The sequence below is a fragment of the Solanum verrucosum genome, unplaced genomic scaffold, assembly GCF_900185275.1.
Source record: "Solanum verrucosum unplaced genomic scaffold, falcon-dt-bn FXZP01000079.1, whole genome shotgun sequence".
In the NCBI taxonomy this organism is placed as follows: domain Eukaryota; kingdom Viridiplantae; phylum Streptophyta; class Magnoliopsida; order Solanales; family Solanaceae; genus Solanum; species Solanum verrucosum.
The window spans coordinates 574,043-592,815 of NW_026020368.1; the positions used below are offsets into that span (position 1 = coordinate 574,043).

Genomic DNA, 18,773 nt, shown 5'->3' on the forward strand with positions numbered 1-18,773 from the left:
ACTTCCATGTTGGAGGTCTCAAGTTCGAAACCCCTAACCAGCGAAAGCAAGGGGTTTGCTTCTGGGCCGAGCTTGTCGCACCGGGATTGCCTAGTGCGGTTTACCTCTCCTATGTGGTTTGCGAGCTATTGCATAGGAGCGGGGGTTTTACCCTGTGCGCACCCAAAGGGTAGCGGCTGCGGGTTTCCCTTGTCATCAAAAAAAAAAACAATAAGTAAATAAATATTGTGTACAGTGTCACGGACGTAAATTGTGTGCAGTGCTTCATAGAATGTGACACCATGTTAGAAATGCTTTAAACCTAAGTCATAACATATGTTAGGAGATAAACCATGAATCTAAACTACAGTTAATTTATGTCAGAGCATATAAGAGCCTTGCAAGAACATCAGTGCATGACCTAATGACCATGGAGATTGACCCTCTTCCACATCATTAAGTGGAGACATCTTTAAGACCACTACTTTTCTTACACCTTCTGTATCTGTATAGGGTAGTGCCTAATTCCTCAAGTTCTTCAGTCTAACATACAAGTCATTAACAAAAATCATTTCATTCACCAGTCACCAGGAACCGTAATTACCCAACTAGCGAGAGCCCTCTAATCGCTCAAAGAAGCATAATCCCATATGCTGATAAACATCTTAATAAGAATTTTGAAAACATAATTGATACCTTGAGTTAATACCATCATAATGATCACCCTTCTGAAGCATTTCCAGTATGATATCCAGTAAAAAGTTAATTGGACGACTGACAGTTGCACTTCGATGGGGCAAAAAGCTCCGAACTAGTGTCTTGAGCCCAAAAATCTGCATCAACTGAACAGTCAGATGAAGCTATAGAAAGAAGTCCTAACTAGAAAGGTAAACTATTTCACACTAACATCCTTTGGGCCCTTGCTGAAGTTCAGAACTAATTTGAACATTATTAGCATATAAGCCAATCAATGAACTCACAGTCAGCTCCATGAAGGATAACTTTCAGATATGGTACCTGTCACGTCTCACTAGCACAAATATTGGGTAACTCTACCACAAAACCTTAAGCAGATGGGAAGAACTTTAGGTTGTTACACCAGCTCTTGACATCTAGGTCACCCCCTTTGGAGTAAGTTTCAGATAAGTGTGTAGAATATTTACCAGGGTAGATAACTAAAGAGATAAGCTTAATACATACTTTCCTCCTCAACTTGCACAATAATTACGCCTTTTCTTCACGAGTAGCTTATTACACACCTTCACTATTTATCACGTGGAAAGCACATCTTTTTCCAACAAATCTAGCGTATGAAGAGCAAAAACACTGTATTCGAAGATTTATTTGAGTGTCACATGTCCTGTTTCCTTCCCCATTCTTTTTAACAGGTCTTATTTACTCTTTGTTCCTCATATTTACCCTACAACATTGATGATTTTCTAAGCTTATTGATCCAAAATATTTCAAGAGAACTTTCTCTAAAACCCACCTTATTAATATTATGGGTCTCTTCCAGTGTGGTTCTATGTAGATTCAGACAAAATTGGGCTGAAAGCCTGAAAGGTATGGAGGAAGAAAAGGATGTTTTCATGTCACCTGTTTCAAACAAAAAAGGATGTTTTGTAGTTGGGCTGAATCTAAACTGGAGTGAGACTTAGAAGAGAGGAATTGGGAAGGTTGTTTTGTCCCCAAATTAATAGACGGGTATAGGGTTGTGCAACTGGAGCTGCTGTCCCCGGTACAGAGGTGACGACGACTGTGCTGAATAAAGTGCCAAGGGCAAGGCTAATAGCACAGTTTTAGTTGTGGAGCACTAGCACAGATGTTGCTACAGACCATGATTGTTTCAGTACAGAGGTGATCGTGGTGGTGGTTGCAGCTGTGATTGTAATGGTTGTAGTGGATGTGAGGGTTAGAGTTGGTTTTGACACCACCCAGCGAATTAATATGCATTAATGGTCTTTACTTTGTTGTTGGCTGCAAGGTCAACCTATGGGTGTCTCTGGTTCTACAGCCATGCCCATTTTCTTTCCTTTTGGGACAAGTGAATAGGATGCCACAGTTACACAGCACCTTCTTTTCCTCCAGCATAACATTTTGGCTTGTTCTAATCATTGTAATTTGGTTTGACTAGCGTTGTTGAACTGTAAAAGAAATGGGGAGAAATCTTTTTTGGGAAATTGTTTAAAATTCTTTTAAGAAGTTATTGATCTGCAAAGGTGTGGAGGAAGAACTTGACCTTTTTTTACCTTATGAGACATGTCACTCTGCAAAGGTGCGAAGTGAAATGTATTTTTGGTGATGTGAAATGTTATCAAGGAACTTGAACACCAATCGCCAAGAAACACTTTTTATAACCAAGAAATCCACAAAGGTCAGAAGCGCAAGGTTCGAAACTATGTGGTTGATTGGCTTGCCCCCCTACCCTTCACTAAACTACCAGGCATAGGCTTTTTCTGGCTGAAGGTTCCAAACTCATGATGTGCGCCTAACCAACAATCACGCGTTACACTGTTACCGCTATAGCAATCCACTAAGAAACACTTTTTATAACCAAGAAATCCACGAAGGTCAGAAGCGCAAGGTTCAAAACTATGTGGTTGATTGGCTTTCCCCCCTACCCTTCACTAAACTACCAGGTTTAGGCTTTTTCTGACTGAAGGTTCCAAACTCATGATGTGCGCCTAACCAACAATCACGCGTTACACTGTTACCGCTATAGCAAAGCCTTAGGGCCGAGAAACATAGCATTAGATTGATGAAATTCCCAAAAGGATTATATAATGGTGAACATGTATAACTACAAGACACATTTTGATGTATATGTTTGTGATTAAAAGTGATTTATCATTTTATATTACCTTTAGGTGTATATACTGTTCTTATGTATTTAGAGATTTCAGAGTTTGAATTTTGATACTTAGGAAGTGCAATTTTAAATAGCATTTTAGGAATGTGATTTATAAGTTGTATTTTGGGAATGTGATTTTGTCAGTTGTGATATGTTATTATTAACCTCTAAGACCATCCTCAAGACATTTGTTACCTCAAGAAAAAAATCTTGCGTGTATTGGTCAATTTGCTCAGATTGTCGGTTCCAAGTCCAAATAAAGGAGGGTTGTAGTAGGCTGGCAGGCAGCAGCTAGGCCCAGGGGCGGCTCAAATACATCGGTGGCCTATAGCCAAATTCGAATGGAGGCCTTAAATTCTAATATATATTTTTTATGAAGTTTATTGAGATATAGCCAATTATTTAATCTTTATTGAGATATAGTATTCAAGATTTGTCAAACTTCTATTACTTCTTTCCTCTTATATGAAAAGTTTATATTTTCTACAAATAATATTTCATATTTCTATTTTTTAAAAATACTTACAACCTTTTCTTTTTTTTAAATGAGTCCCCTCAAATTTGGGGACCCAACAATTGTCTTTTTTCAAAGCTGTAGAGTCGCCCCTGCAACTAGCATAAAACTAGTCAATTCCATGATGAATCCTCACAACACATGTAATAATACTCATCAAAGATGAGTTTAAATGAGTAACATGGTTAGTCGGGATTCATATAGGCAACCTCAATAAGATGGGACGGAGGCATCATTAATGTTGGTGGTGGAGGTGATGATGTCTAAAGCAGCTTGGACATACCTCAACTATTCCTTTGAATCTTGTTATTTCTCCAACCAACACATATACTAATAACTCTATCCACCCAGGCTTAGGCACATGTAAAAAAATAGCTTAGCAATGTTTGCCTCCTCCACGCCATCAATGGGTTTATATGTTACCTCCACCTTCTTATATCTCGAGTTAATTCACATTTTCTCTATGTGTTTAGCAACTTTGTGGAATTTTGAATAGAAAAATATGCATATTCGTACGAACTACATAAAGTGAGAAGTGTGTTTGGTACAAAGTAGAATATTCCATGGAAAATATTTTCCTATAAAAAAAATATCTTGGAAAACAAGTTGGTTTCTTACCTACTTTTCTGGTGTTTGATCAGTAAGCAAAAAAAATGTTATCTCAAAGGCATTTATATGTAACCTAGTAAAACACCATAGGAGTGGAAAGGGGTGGGGGGTGGCGGTGGGTTGGTCAAGGGGTAGGGTTGGGCAGGTGGGGGAGGATATAATAAACATAGAATGTCGCTTACAGAACTTCTTTTTCCTACTTCTAAGGAAGTCATTTTCCTCATTTTGTAGGAACTTGTTTTTCTAGAGAATGTTTTCCAAAAAAATTGTACAACCAAACATGGAAAAATAAGAAAATGTTTTCCTCCAAACTAAACACACCCAAAATCTCTTGAAGGAACTAATTAAGAGAAGCCAAACTGTAATTCAAAATCAGCACATATGAGTGAGGAGTTCTACATGCAATCCGGTTACTGAAACCCCCAATTGATTAACAAAGACACCAAAATCCACGGTTCTATTTAGGGAAAGGGCATCAAGTTCATTCCGTTGTGTATGTTATCTTTGGAGAATTTCTTTGTGTTAAAGAAATGGACCTTGAGCCTACTCAACCCCAAAAGCTAGCTCATGAGAGGAAGATTCTCCATGACCATATAAGGAGACCAAGGACCTCTAATCCCACCGACGTGGGACTCCAACACCCACCCTCATGGCAAGCCCAGGACTGGACATTTGGAGCGTGGATAATGCAAGATGGGAGACCCAACATCAGAAACAATGAATTGGGATGAGTCAGGCACAGATACTAACTCAATCCTAAAAGCTAGCTCATGAAGGAGGATTGTCCAGGACCAAGGACCTCTTATCCCATCGATGTGGGACTCCAACAACTTGGGATGGAAACAGATGCTTGGTAAAGTTATCAGTTCTCAGTGATCTTGTCACATTCCTAAAACTAGTTCACAATGCTCAAGTGCATATCCATGAGTACCGCTAGTCAATATGAAGAGCTACTTCAATCTGTGAGTGCATTCTTACAAGATGGATCCCCAAATGGAGACATAAATATTATTGGAAAAGATGCAGGTGCAGATCAGTTAGTTGACAGCTTTTGAATGATCAGAGAGATGTAGACTGGATTCTAGACTGGTAGAACAGAAATGAAATAGGAAAAAGAAGTGAGAATAAGATGGATGGGACTCACCTTTAATTGGCAAAAACCACTACATTCAGAAGTCTTTTCTGACAAATCCATATCCTCCAACATGGTCAGCTAGGAAAAAAATTGTCTACATCAGTAGAGAAGAAACAGAACAATTACAACTATCAAAGTGGACAGGCTAAAAGAGAACTTATCAGTTATCATGCCTTCCAATTTAAGCAGTTCATTTTTTTCCATTTTTAGGGGAACAGGTAGTCGCTAGTCAGTAACAGAAGAGTCGAACTCACATCAGTTAGCTGAAATATTTCCTCAATGATATAACGGGTCACCACCTCTTCATGTTCTTGAAATGCTAAAACAGAATGTTGTGCCAGACAGCCCAAAGACTGCAAAACTGTTGGAAGCTGTTTCCCTAGATGTAGAGAATCCACAAGTGTCTAGAAATATAATAGATGCAGATGAGAGAGAACCTTAGAATCAATTCATACATGGAGTAAAATGATAGACTAACAACACAAAACAAAAAAAATTAGAAAGTAAAAACATTTTTCAGTTTATAGTGTCTCCATTAGTACAAACGTAAAGTAAAAACAGCACTCAAACTTGGCCTTAGTTGGAAAGTAAGCACTCAAACTTTGAGAGAGCATATCTAGACATCTTAACTTGGTCTCAACTAGCAACTAAACACTCCAACTCATCCCAACAGTGTCCCGCGGACTCCCGATGCAGACATGACACATAAATTTTGGAGGTGTCTAGATGATTATTTTGTAATTTTGGACTGCTCAACTGAAATAGCTGAGGTGTCTAGATGTACATTCTCAAAGTTGGAGTATTTACTTGCCAGCTAAGGCCAAGTTTGAATGTTTGTTTATGTATTATGCCTAAATAATGTCTGTAAATTGTAAAAATGGAAAAGTAGGAAATTTAATTTAAATGACTAAAGGAGAAAAGAAAACAATGGATCAATCAATATGGAAGCATACTATAGCACAACAGAGCCCATTTTGCTAAAAGGGCAAAAATTCAAGTAAGGGTATAGCACAGAGCATCTTTTTAAGAAAGTATAATCTGTAAACTGTTGAGGTTAGAACATTAAACCAAAATAGTAACAATGAAAACAAGGTGTCCTAGAAAAAGAAGTGTGTGATTGTAAAATTGATGGTGGTCGTGGTCGTGGTAGTGGTGGTAATGATGATGATTATAACAAGAATGATCATGCTTATGATTATCATTATTATTATCATTTTGATTTTTGATGATTATTATGACCATACAAGAATAATTTTATTATTATTATCAGTTGTAGAGGTGGTAGTTAAAGTAGTAACAGCAGTAGCAAAAGTGAACATAGTGCTAAGAGCAGTACCTGCTCAGCTGAACTAGTAGACAGGAACCAAAGGCAAAACAGTTAAGTGAAGTATTAAAATTTTCAATTTGACATGCTTGTTAGTAGCAGTTAGTAGAAGTTTATAGTCGGATCCCATTAGTTTGCAATCATTAAAACGTGAAAGAAATCAGGCATACTCCAAAAGATGCTGAAAATGAACAGACATTTTACATCACTATGCCAAGAAAATGACAGTTAGCCACCTTGCACAAATCTAAGAAAATGGACAGCTCTGAAGGGCCCATTAGTGCAGCAATTGCAGAAACAGCCAATTTAGATTGAGCACGATTGCCATCCAAGCAAACCTTCTCCAAGAATGGATATATGTCACTGCAACAAAGCAAATACAACTGCTCTAATTCGGAACAAAAAAGACAGTAGTAACTTAGCAGAACACACACAACAAGGAAGAACACATTCCACTTTTCTGCAAAACAAAAGGATAAATAAAAATTATACATAAAAAAGAAAATAAGCGGGGAAATGGGAAACAAAAGTAAGCAGTTCTGCAGGAAGAGTTCTACAAGAAGCCAACCCATCGAAGTTTTTATGTTAAAACAAGCACGGAATGTCTAATCTAATCTTTCAACCAAGAAAGATGAAACCCATGTTATCCTCCAGTTTGAAGGTAAAGATTCTTTGCTTTGATACAAATTAGAAAGAAGCTCCTATCATATAAAATACAGAAAAGAGAATAGAGAAGTTAAGCTGATGGTCAGAAGGATACCCCAGATTGAAGTTAATAGCAGAAAAGACTCCATTTTTTCAGGAGTAGGAGATGCTAACATGGTGAAAACCCTGGACCACTCCTTGGCTTTATGTAAATACAATAGAAACAAAGGGCAGACTTCAAAAAGAATCAGATGATCAACTTAAGACCTACATTTACTTGAATATGACACTACAATATAAAGTAGTGCTGTGTTTTTTAAGTTCATGCTCTCACTAAATCACCAAATGAAATACTTTATGCCGAGAGATACTAATTCTAAAACAAATCAGAGGAAGGTAATGCTGAATCCCGAAATGAAAAACTACACACATCATCACAAAATGAGGTATCAGAAGAGAAATTTGTTATATATACAACACTATACAGTAAATACTGCATGGTGCTTGAACCAAAGAGTAATCTATTCTCAACCTAACAGAGTGAAATTTTTCATCAGAATGTTGGCTACAAAGTCATGTAACAAAAGAATTAGTGAAAGCTCAATACTATCTATCAGACTCATTCTTTTGTATACTGCAGTCACTATAGAAAGAAAAGGGCATTTTCCTTTGGGCTGGGAAGGCTTCCACCAGGGAAGGGAACCTGCTCTCCGTTTTCTACAAAAATGCACAATACTACAACCTAGAATTCGAAAAATTACCCTAGGTTGATTGACATGTGGGATCCTTCTTTTGCAAGAAGTTGGATCAGCTGTTCGTTGAATGGGATAACCTCCTCCAACAACAAGTTCTCGAATTCTGTCTCCAAACCTCTCAAGAGTGAAGGGAATGCACTGAGAATAGTCTGGCAAGAAAAAGGGGATAAAGATGAAGCAATAGCATACAATTGAAATGGATGTGAATACTGTATGAAGTAAAATCTAACACACAAGATGAGTGAGAATAAAAGGTTCAAAGTGGCGCATATATAAAGCTTAAGTTTCCTTATGCCTTTTTCCGAGCTGGAGAACTTCATTCAAAAGAAGTGATTTAACTCACCAAGCAGATGCCTACGCAAAGCAACAATGAAAAATAACTTTGTAACAAAAGGTTATCTTTTTAAGCACCGACTTTCACAACTGTCATGCTCAAACAGCAAAAAGATCTGAAGCCTTCTATGATCTCCTATTCAATTAACATAGTGACAGTATATTACTAGCGACCTAGGTTTAACTTTCTAGAAATCAGCAGATTCTTTTGGTGCACACATAGAGTTCCCTATTGTATAGAAGATTGGGTGGAGTTTGTAGAGAATCATTTCTTCTTGCAGATTCTTTAGTCTTTACCTTTTGGTATACCCTTGTATACGGCCAGATTTTTGGCCATGTTTATGAATGATAACATGTTTAAATCAACAAAAAAAAACAGCAGAAGTGGAACTGCAACAGTAACTCTCATAGTTTGGTGCACCTAACTGATGTCAGTATTTCAATTGAACGCTGAGAAGGAGAGGAAGAAAAGACAAGAATGTATTTTGACTATTATAGCATAATCTGCAGAGCAATCAACCTAACAGTACCCAAAGTTCCCAAATATTGGGTGTGGAGAAGCACTGAAGATGATGATAAAAAAATTTTAAAAAGTTGGCAAAATTCACCAATTTCAGGATTCTTCTTTTAACTTAAAGTGATTATCTCTTACCAAGAGGAGTTGCACAGAAGAATCCTCCAAATGCTTATTCCTAAATCTGTCGCCTGAAAGATGATCAAAGATACAGCGCACATGCTCCAAACCAAATAGATTAAATGAACATTTCATGGAGAGTAATTGCAGAAACTCAGTATGCAGACTCTTGTTGCCAGTCTTCCTCAAAAGGTTATCCTGGATAATGCAAAGGGACGACAAGAGTTTCATTAAATCTGCAGAGGAACTGATAATGGTGCAATAACTCAAATCTAAAGATGAAAAAAAAAAAGATAAGATTACTCTAATCCACAAAAAAGTGCACTACCATGTTATCGTGAACTTGCACATGTGCCAACCCAAATCAGGTATTATAATCCAGATGAAACCAAAGAGTTGGGAAGCCAGAAATACAATGGGGAATGACCACACAAAACACTCTGCATCTTACTGTGATCATGAAACTCTTACCTCCAACTCAATAGAAATTTCTTTTTCAACACTTCAAATGTGAATCTGACTAATTCAAATGCATTAAGGAATTTATGCAACTTCAGGATGTGTACAACATAAATAATGAAATGCTCCCGACTGCATCATTTAACTCTAGCTAACTAGATCCTTTATAGCATTTGCTGTAAAAATTACTCCCATTCAATACCCGCATACCAGCACCCATCACCAGGTCCCCAAAGAAAGGAATGTGAAGTGTGGTCTTCACTTAATTTCCAAGGCAACAGAATGTACTCAGAATGAAAGGAATGTGAAGTGTGGTCTTCACTAAGTTGCCAAAGCAAGAGAATTTTCTCAGAATAGAGAAGTGTATAATGTGGAGAACAAGATGTCTTAAAATAATATATGCAGCAGTCACTCGTCAAAAAGAAATCACTTTGAAGTTCTAGTAAGCTCATTGCCAAAGATACGAGGTTCAGTCTGATCAAGGACGCCAAGATATAGGTCTCTTTCCAAATAATCCACGCAATTCCAAGCATTTAACAATACCAGAAAACCTCCTTTCTTTATATAGACCAAAACCAAAGACTCCAAAAATAACTCTACTCCAGGCACACTCTTTAACTTGTTGAGCCTGCTCTCTACTCCAAGCCACATTTTACAGTTGAGCTACTCTATACTCTCGGCACACTCCTTAACCTGTTTAGATTTTCTCCTCTGGTTATATCATAATTTTCAGTTTGTTGAGCCACTTAGCACTTCTTAAAAATCAAGTTCATACAAAAAATACCACACTTAGAGGCCCAACCACTGGTACAGGTCCCTGGTCATTCTCTATTCTAGACCATGACCATCAACAAAATATAAGTGTAATTTATTGGGGAATGAAACCAAGAAAACACAAAAGACAGAGGAAGGTTAGAAGAAATTATCGTAAGATTACTCCAGCAAAAGTTCTTTAGAAACTCTGAAGGCATCTTGCTCCATGGTCGAATTTCGATGAAAAGAAAGCCACTCTATATACAGGTTAAAAGTGAAATAAGAAAAGATCTACTATAAGAAAGTGAAACAAGCTCACCCTGGTGGTTTGGGCGTCTTCAATGCTCTGTTCAGATAATAACTTCTCCAACAGATCAAAGATTTGACTGTCTTTCACCGTATCCAGTTTGCGGAAGCAGTCTTCTGCTTTGGCAGTATCCTCAAAAGATGCTGACATTTTCACAATGGACATTTTCAACCTCTTTTCTACTTCTTCTGATACTTCTTCCTGGACAATATAGATAGAAAACCGATGCAAAATCACTGCACAATGTCTTGACAAAAGTATGTAGGAGGACCAAAATTCTTAGTAAATTAGAATTTCTTCAACAGAGCAACCTATCTTGCCAACATCAAGAGATTAGAAACAAGAAGGGCAGTTAATGCCACAAAAAAGGCATTCAAGACAAAACCAGAAAGGCTTCAGCCTAAAGTAAAAAGTGCCCCAAAGTTCAAGACGTAATCATAGCTGGAATTTTGGAAATTTTGAGCAATCCAAAATTCTATCAGAAAAGCATCTATAACTTCAGCTTTAACGAATTCAATTGTCTACTATACAGGGGTGAACAAAGAGAATTATCAGAATATTTCATGGATGAATATTATTTGTGATACCTTGTATTTGTTGAGGAGAGTTAAGTACACTTGCATTTCATTTCGCAACCTGGACAAATACAACCCCGTGAATTCAAGCAAAAGAAGCAAAGCAGAACTGAAAAGGTAATGAAAGCCACATTTCACCAAAATACCTCAGCTTTTGAGACAAAATTGCATTCAAGGCCTTCAGATGACAAGGCGTAAAAAGTGAGAACATGAAGACCCAATGCCTGGTTTTATCCTCAATCGAAAGAGAAGCAGGAAACAGAGTGTCAGTAAGCAGAATTTCCATTTGCTGAGGCCTGTGTAAGGTGAATCATAATTAAATCTCCATCAACTAGAAAATGCATTCATTTAGAAGTCACATCATGAAAAATGGGCATACTTGAACTCCTTACAATCTCTGTCATAGCATAGCATCAAAATTTTACATGGGATCTGTTCAAAATGATCACTGAAATCCATGATGGCAGCGGCACATTGTGTGCAATATTCCAGATACAGTTCTAATAACTTCTTTAATGCTTTCTTTCTAACAGACACCTACATATTTAGACAAAAAAGAAGCATAAGGAAGCATATTTCGGGAAGTACAAACAGAGAAGTTCTTTTTTAAATAATTGCACAAAAAGCAATGTTGTCTTATGAAAGTTGTTCACCACTACAACCTTTTTGTCTCTCAGTCGTTCTGCAACACATGTGATAAGTTCAAGGGGAACAGATTTTAGTTTATATCTTGCCAAGTCGCACACCACAGTAACTGCCTCTGATCTCACTCTGTCATCAGAATCCAAAAGCCGGCCTTGAAGAGCAGCTGCTCGGTTCACATGAGTTAAATAGTGAGATGTAATGCTGAATCAGGAGACCAACAAATCAAGGGCATATTGAAAGGAAAAAAAAAAGGAAGAGAAAGGAAAAAAAAAAGGAAGAGAAAAGAAAAAGCTTTCGAGTTTCGACATCTTACAAAGAACTTCAAGTGATTCTTTTCCAGAAGGATTGGTCATGTAGAACGCTTTAGCACATGAAAGTGTAATTAGTCTCACTTCAGCAGATTTATCACAGGTTCTGTTTAAAAATTCTACAAAAAGCTGGTGATAATCCCGGGCAAAATGGTTTCCAGGCAATGAAAAGACCTTTTTCATCAAGCCAAGAGCTTTTATCCGGACATCCACTTGATCTGTCTGTGAATGAAGTTACATTTCTAGTTTGAGCAATGGAGTGGGAAAAGTAACCCAACTTCAATGGAAGAACTTTAACAGCAGTAATAATGAGAAGATGAGGAAAAATAACAATAACAATGATAATCAAAATTTATTCTGCATTCACTGGAACAGACAATTAACATTTAACAGAGTACATTGTCATACAATAAATAGACTAAATGGCAGGAGAATGACGCACCAATAATTCGTGGATCAGGCTAGGTATGACAGAAAGAAGTATTTGAGGAGAACACTGAAAGATTTCGTATATAATTTCATGGTAATATTCCTTGATCTCACTCTGCACAGAGTCTCTATTAAGAATGCAAGACCTTAAAAACCTTGAAACAGTATCTTCAATCTTTTCACTGCAATTTTGAATGACAGAAACAGCAAGCTGGTGAGACGCACGAGATGCACCCTGGAACAAAATTCATAAAGAATTCCAGTTTTAAAAGACAATTAGGCAGAAATTTCCATAGCAGGAAAGATAAATTGCAAAACTAAGAGAGTGGTGTCAATTAATTTCATCTTTGCAAACAAGAACCACTTAATAAATGTAAAAAGTTTCTATATTGCATATCATTCGTAAACTTGACACATATATATTGCGCTGTCCTCCATCAACGACAAGAACGCTTAGCATGACTAGGAAGAAGGTAATCTCAAGAAGCCATAACTAGAAGCAAGCTTAAAAGCACGAAGTCTATGAGCAACTTCAAATAAGATGCACTACTACTGCATTTTGATGAGTCATTCGGAAGGTTCCATCTAAAAAGATATGACTCTGCACTTGATCAAAAAGAAAAAAGACCTGACTCACCACCCAAAATTAAAGATCAAAATTTCAACACTAAATGATATATTCAGGGCATTACTAATGATCACAAATTGATGAATCCTCCTCCCAATAGTCTCTCATCATCCCAACATGTATTACCACTTTTCTACAATCAATCAAATAAATGGGTATTCAAGGACCCCAAAAAAAAAAAAAAATGTCTTTCTCACCTTACCCCAGACACCCAGAGAAAGTAGTTGAGCAAATGACAAGTCTCCATTAGCACCCATGGAAATGTACCCTAATCTAAAAAAATAGCAGGATTCCTACCATCATTTGCGCAACCAACAAAAAGAAAAGAAGAAAGATTAAAAGCTATAACTTCTGAGGCGGCAGCAAATTTATCTACAAGCAAAAAAGATTCACATGAGGTGAACCTAAGAAGAGATGGGAGCTGCAACTATAGACTCATACCAAGTGGAGAGTAATTTTCAGACATCATGGATATGGAACTAGTCCATATGCTGCTGACACTGACAGACACTGACAACAATAACAATTGTCTCAATCCCAAGCTAGTTGTTGGCAGCTATATATATTTTCCCATTTCACATTGCTCCTTAATACAACATCTCAATCCAATATCTTAAAATTCAGGTATTAGGGTACTAGAGATTCTCTATTACCAGCATTAATAACAAAACTAACCCACTCCTAGTGAATATTAGACCTAAAGTAAACGCACCAATCTGACTGAAATTTAATCCCAAATAATTGGTATCATCTGTATGGATCTCTTTCTTCCGTTGCCCTGTTTTCACAAGCCACCTCCCTTATCTAGGCTTGGGACAACCAATGTGAGCAAGCTCGCAAATGTGGAGTTACTCACAGACACTCAGATGTGAAAAAATGAACAAGCACAACACCCGATGTGCACGCAACCTTTCTTTAATTTCTCTTACACCATCTTTGGCATTTGAACGTTTGCTTGACTTTAAAGATGTCAACTTAAAATAATTTTGAACTGGAGTATAATATGTGAGCGACCAATTTATATACATACATGCATATAATGATATAATATATACACAAACACATGCAGACATATATATATACAGATGTGCCAATTTGGGGTAAGATTACCTTTTCATATGAAGTAATTTGTTTCATTGATGGGATCCAGTAGATGCAGAAAATGAAAAGTACAAACTGCTAAGAAATATTAATAAGCTTCATGCAGAGAATATACTAAAGGTAGGGAGCTGAATACTGATAAAATCCAAAAGATTATCTTGGCAATTTACAGGGAGTGGGGAGAGATCACTTCTTTGGTTTATTTCAATAAAAAGAGTGTAAGAGTTGATCCATGAATTTATGTATAGGCACAAGAAGTTCTGTATTTCAAAGTATACATTGCTTCAGGAAATTTTGTTCATCAGAGAGTTTACAATGCTTGAGGACAAATCATCTGAAACTATGTCATTTAAGTTGAAAAAGAGGAAGTCCGTTAATTAAATAAAATTACACAACGCAATATAGATAAATTGATCTATAGATGGAAAACTATACAATTGAATAAGAAATTAGCTAGAGAGGATAAACAAAGAGGGAAAAATTTATAATGGGTGTTATTTACAGGAAATGGAAGCAGATTAACCCTGAAGACTTAGGTGTGCTTAAGTCCTTAATTTAAAGCTTTATAAGTGCAGAAAGGACGACACATAAAATAGAACATCCTCTTCAAAACTTCCCTACCTCTCCTACTGTTTCCGATGAGAAAGGTGACAGCAAAGATAACTCAAACACCAAAAGGAACTCCATTTCTTGGCTTCAAGACAGCATTCAATGAGTAGAGATTACAGTATGAAGTACTACTGTTAATTTCATCTTGGAGAAGGGATGAAAGAAGATCACAAAATTATGTTTTACATAGATAAAAGGGATGAAAGTACTACATCCTTCTCAAAACAAAGTTGAAAGTACACCTGAAACTGTTAATGCAGCAACTACTTTTAGCTTTAATCTTATTATTATGTTATAGATCACCATATCTACCTTTGCTTCTTTCAAAAGGTTCTGCAAAATCACATCTAAAAGGGGCTCAGATTCTTCTTTTTCAAAAGTGAGCAGCTCGGATCTGGTCTTCTCTTTCTCTTGCATTTTCTCCTCCAAAATTTGTGTCATTATTGATACTGCTGCAGAAACCATACTTGGAGGGTGATGTTCCCTACAAGAAAAGTTAGCACCATCAGATAGTAAAACTAATTTTCAAGAGAGTTGCCACATGTAACCCGCAGGAAAAAAATGTATGTAAAATTATTAAGCATGAGACATCACACTGTAAACATTTTTCAGCCCTCTTTTCTTTTTAATTATATAATCCTACTTTATCCTTTCATTGAATGAACTTTTTTGTGATTTTGCAGAGGAATGAATAAGTTAGGGGTAAATTTATCTGATGTTAGGAACTTCACCCGAGTTAGGAAATCTTGGGACGCTAATAAGTTAGGGGGTAAATTTATCAATAAGGGTTTAGTTACTTCCACACCTCTTTCCTTCACTTCGGCTCCCTTTTTCCCCTCTTGTTTTTCTTTTTATAGCAATGAAAGATCTTATATTAAGCTTTTGTGTCGTTGAGCATCAATTCCCACTTCAACCAAAACAAAGAACAGAATTCTCTCATGAAGAAAATTGAGCAACATGATGCTAGATTCAGATTGGCCACTTGTAGCATGCACAGAAAGATTCTTGTGTAACAATACTTCTTTCTCTTTATCCACATCTGAGACTTCACGATCTCCCTGAACGTGCTGCAGATGGGCTGAGTTTGAATAAAGGTTCGACTATGGTCTACTAGCTTTCTCTAGCCTTACATAATCATCATTTACTACTGACTTTGCCCTTTCCAGTCACCTAGGTCTTCTCTGACAGAGTCCTTCACTAGATCAGCTTTCTCTAAGCTTAGCAATGTTGTTTGGGTATTCTTTTAGCAATTCAAGAAGCACCTTCACCACTTCTCTTGCCAAATATTAGTAAGTTTGGGGACATTCTAGGGTTTGTTTTCTCATGTGGCTTGAACATAGATTTTGACTGCACTTGTTTTAAAAAATGGTGAAAATTCTGTTCTGAAAAAAAAATTCCAACTTTTGGAGAAACATATGTATTTCAGTTCTTGAAAAAGTGAAACACTTGTCTCTAATAAAGTTTTTCGGTTTCCAGCTTGAAATGAGCCAACTTGAAGAAGTGAAACACTTTTCACCTTCATTTTCCCCAAGAACTTCATGGGTTACCAAGCAAAAATTCAAATAAATTCCAAAAGGTTAACCTAAGAACAAGAAGACATATCAGCAGCATATTGGCTTTCTTCTATATGAAATGTCACATAGGTACCCCTGTTTACCCCTACTCCAGCCCTCCCTTTTTGTCGGTGCTTATTATCAACCGGTTTTCTTCATGCAGTGTTTCTTGATGCATTCAATGATTAGACAACTAAAGGAATTTAAAGGACGAGGAAATTGGTGGGAGGGGGGCATGAAAGCCCTCATAATCAATCAGGACAAAAGATTAATAAAACGAGAATGAAGAATTTCACCTCAAGATGGCGAAAAAGTTCTTGAACATTTTTTTAACCAACTCTTCGCAGCCAATATCTAGCATTAGCAAACAAAACCTCAGTTTTGCAACAGTATCTAACAGTTGTACCCTCATGCTGAAGTAAGGATTCATGGTATCTTCAAGCTCTGAGAAGATATTGACAAGAAGTCCAAATATATCCTGTTACAAATTTCGAAAATCAGCAATCGCATCGATAGTATTACAGCTACTACCAATTACGAACAAGAATAGGGGGTAAAGAAGAAGGTAGCATGGACAGGACCATTTAACAGAAACAACTGCATAAAGTCAAACTTTACCCTAGACACTGCATCAGTAAATTCAGGATTTGGTGCCAGCACACGGACAATTTCGCAGAAGCAGATGCCAACCAGAAGTCGGATATCTTTGTCCTTGTGAGCAAGCAAATTATGCTTAACAAGAGAACTGCTCAAGGGTTTAATGACAGATTTCAGTGAACTTGACTGTTTTAACCCTTCAAAAGCACGAGTGGCTTGCTGCAGAAGAAATAAATCTTGTCATGCAAAGAACTTTGAAATAATATGAAATCTGAGAACAAAATAGCACAATGATTCTTAAAGGTCAAGAAAACATGGCCTAGATGTTAATAACCATATTTTTTTATAACCGAGAAATCTGTGGTGGGTTCAACCCAATTAACAACAGCTTTGAAACTCAGGAAAGTATGCCCCCTTTACCTGCTACCACTTAAACACAAGGCTTCAGTTGGAAGCTGGGTTAGAATTTATGACTTGCGCCTTACCCATACATTCCGCATTGCCCCCTTACCACAAAACCAAAGCTCCGAGGGTATAAATACTTTTCTTTTAAAAGTATTTTACATACAAATGTACCAAGAAAGTGTAACATTTTCCTCACCAAAAATATACACACATTTCTAAAGGAGCTCAAAACTCACCAGGTTCTCTATTCCATTTTGATTACACAAAAGAATGTGAACCCTCCTTATGTTATTCATACTACGTAGTGTCTTTATACTACTAATAACAGGCGAAGAAGATTCAGAAAACACATTTAAGAAACTGTAGTAACGAGCAAAGATAGTTGAGAGTGAGATCTTAATTCAAATAAGTCCAAAAAATTAAAACCTTAACAAGCTTACTAACCTCCCAAAATGAAGAGCACGTACTGAAAAGGAGCAAAAGTCGCCAACACAGTAAGCAATAACAGAATTGGAAGAAAAAAGTCATCAATAATTAGTACGAAGGAGCAAATGTAGACTGTAGTCCAAACTAACATATCTTCAGTCGCAAGGCATGTCAGAAAATTAGAGAAACACCAGCCAATACAAAATTCAGTGAACTGTTTCCAATAAATTACTTTAAAAGAAGATACAGAAAACACAATCAGTAGTTGAGAGTTGAGAGTTGAGAGTGAGGTATTACTTTTAACAAATTGACAAGAGTATCTTTATTGGGGCAAGTTTTGTATGCACCCAGTTGTTTTCCGATTCGGGATATGACCTTCACTGCCTCCTTCTCTGAGTCCGCCATTGCAGACCTTTCGCAAAAACCCTAAGAAGCTTCCTCAGATTTTCTGAACAAATGGAAGGAAGCGCGTGTTAAAGAGGGTGCGCAGTGAGGAGAGTTTGGAGTGTGAGTTTTCCCGCCTCATGCCCTTGGTGATGAGCGAGCGGTACACGACAAAAGCAGTTGCGGATATAACTTTTGACAAAGTTTCTCTTTTTACATTTTTTACTTCCGAGTTAGCTTTAGGGAAAATGGACAAAAATATCTCTCAACTCTTATTTATTTGTTGAAAATAAATTGTATAAAATATCAAATTATTAATTTAAATTAAATGTTATATTCATAGTTTATTTTAATTGTAATTCGCAGCAAACATCCCTTTTTTTGTCATTTGATTCGGTATACAATTAGTTATTTTATATATTTCGGTATAAAATGTGTTTGTGTCTGTATAAAGCTAGAGAAAAGTGTATATGCAAATACAAATATATATATTTTCGTCCTATACACTTATAATTGTACAAATACAGATCTTATTATACAAATTACAATGTATAAATAAATTTATACAAAACTGAACAATTTGTATAAAATTGAATGTTTGTAACGAATTATACAAATCAAAAGTTTCATAGCAAACATAAATTTTGTTATAGAGCGCAATTATGCAAACTATAGTTATAACATACAAATATGATTTTTATGTTTACTATATGTGAAAGTTGCTCTAAAATAAAATTGTTTTTACCCATACTATTACAAAACTGATCATCAGTATCCCTCCTTAGACAGAATTCCCCAAATCAACAAAAATTAAT

At 36.6% G+C, this 18,773-nt stretch overlaps 1 protein-coding gene across 2 annotated transcripts in view; it reads right to left on the reverse strand.

The window, feature by feature from the left end:
* The window catches only part of LOC125838037 (sister chromatid cohesion protein PDS5 homolog B), a 29,714-nt gene extending 11,576 nt beyond the window's left edge, over positions 1 to 18,138 (reverse strand). The window contains exons 1-17 of one of the 2 annotated variants that reach the window (XM_049517089.1): positions 17,872 to 18,138; positions 16,765 to 16,962; positions 16,443 to 16,624; positions 14,906 to 15,077; positions 12,269 to 12,490; positions 11,832 to 12,048; positions 11,536 to 11,681; positions 11,253 to 11,410; positions 11,020 to 11,169; positions 10,886 to 10,934; positions 10,311 to 10,499; positions 8,798 to 8,977; positions 7,819 to 7,961; positions 6,649 to 6,775; positions 5,343 to 5,492; positions 5,098 to 5,166; positions 676 to 812 (exon numbers count right to left, since the gene is read on the reverse strand). In XM_049517089.1, coding sequence (XP_049373046.1) covers positions 676 to 812; positions 5,098 to 5,166; positions 5,343 to 5,492; positions 6,649 to 6,775; positions 7,819 to 7,961; positions 8,798 to 8,977; positions 10,311 to 10,499; positions 10,886 to 10,934; positions 11,020 to 11,169; positions 11,253 to 11,410; positions 11,536 to 11,681; positions 11,832 to 12,048; positions 12,269 to 12,490; positions 14,906 to 15,077; positions 16,443 to 16,624; positions 16,765 to 16,962; positions 17,872 to 17,979 — 2,597 coding nt within the window. In that variant the 5' untranslated portion in view covers positions 17,980 to 18,138. The remainder of the gene's footprint in view (positions 1 to 675; positions 813 to 5,097; positions 5,167 to 5,342; positions 5,493 to 6,648; positions 6,776 to 7,818; positions 7,962 to 8,797; positions 8,978 to 10,310; positions 10,500 to 10,885; positions 10,935 to 11,019; positions 11,170 to 11,252; positions 11,411 to 11,535; positions 11,682 to 11,831; positions 12,049 to 12,268; positions 12,491 to 14,905; positions 15,078 to 16,442; positions 16,625 to 16,764; positions 16,963 to 17,871) is intronic. The other variant, XM_049517090.1, reaches the window with a different exon arrangement.
* Between the last annotated feature and the right edge of the window lie 635 nt (positions 18,139 to 18,773).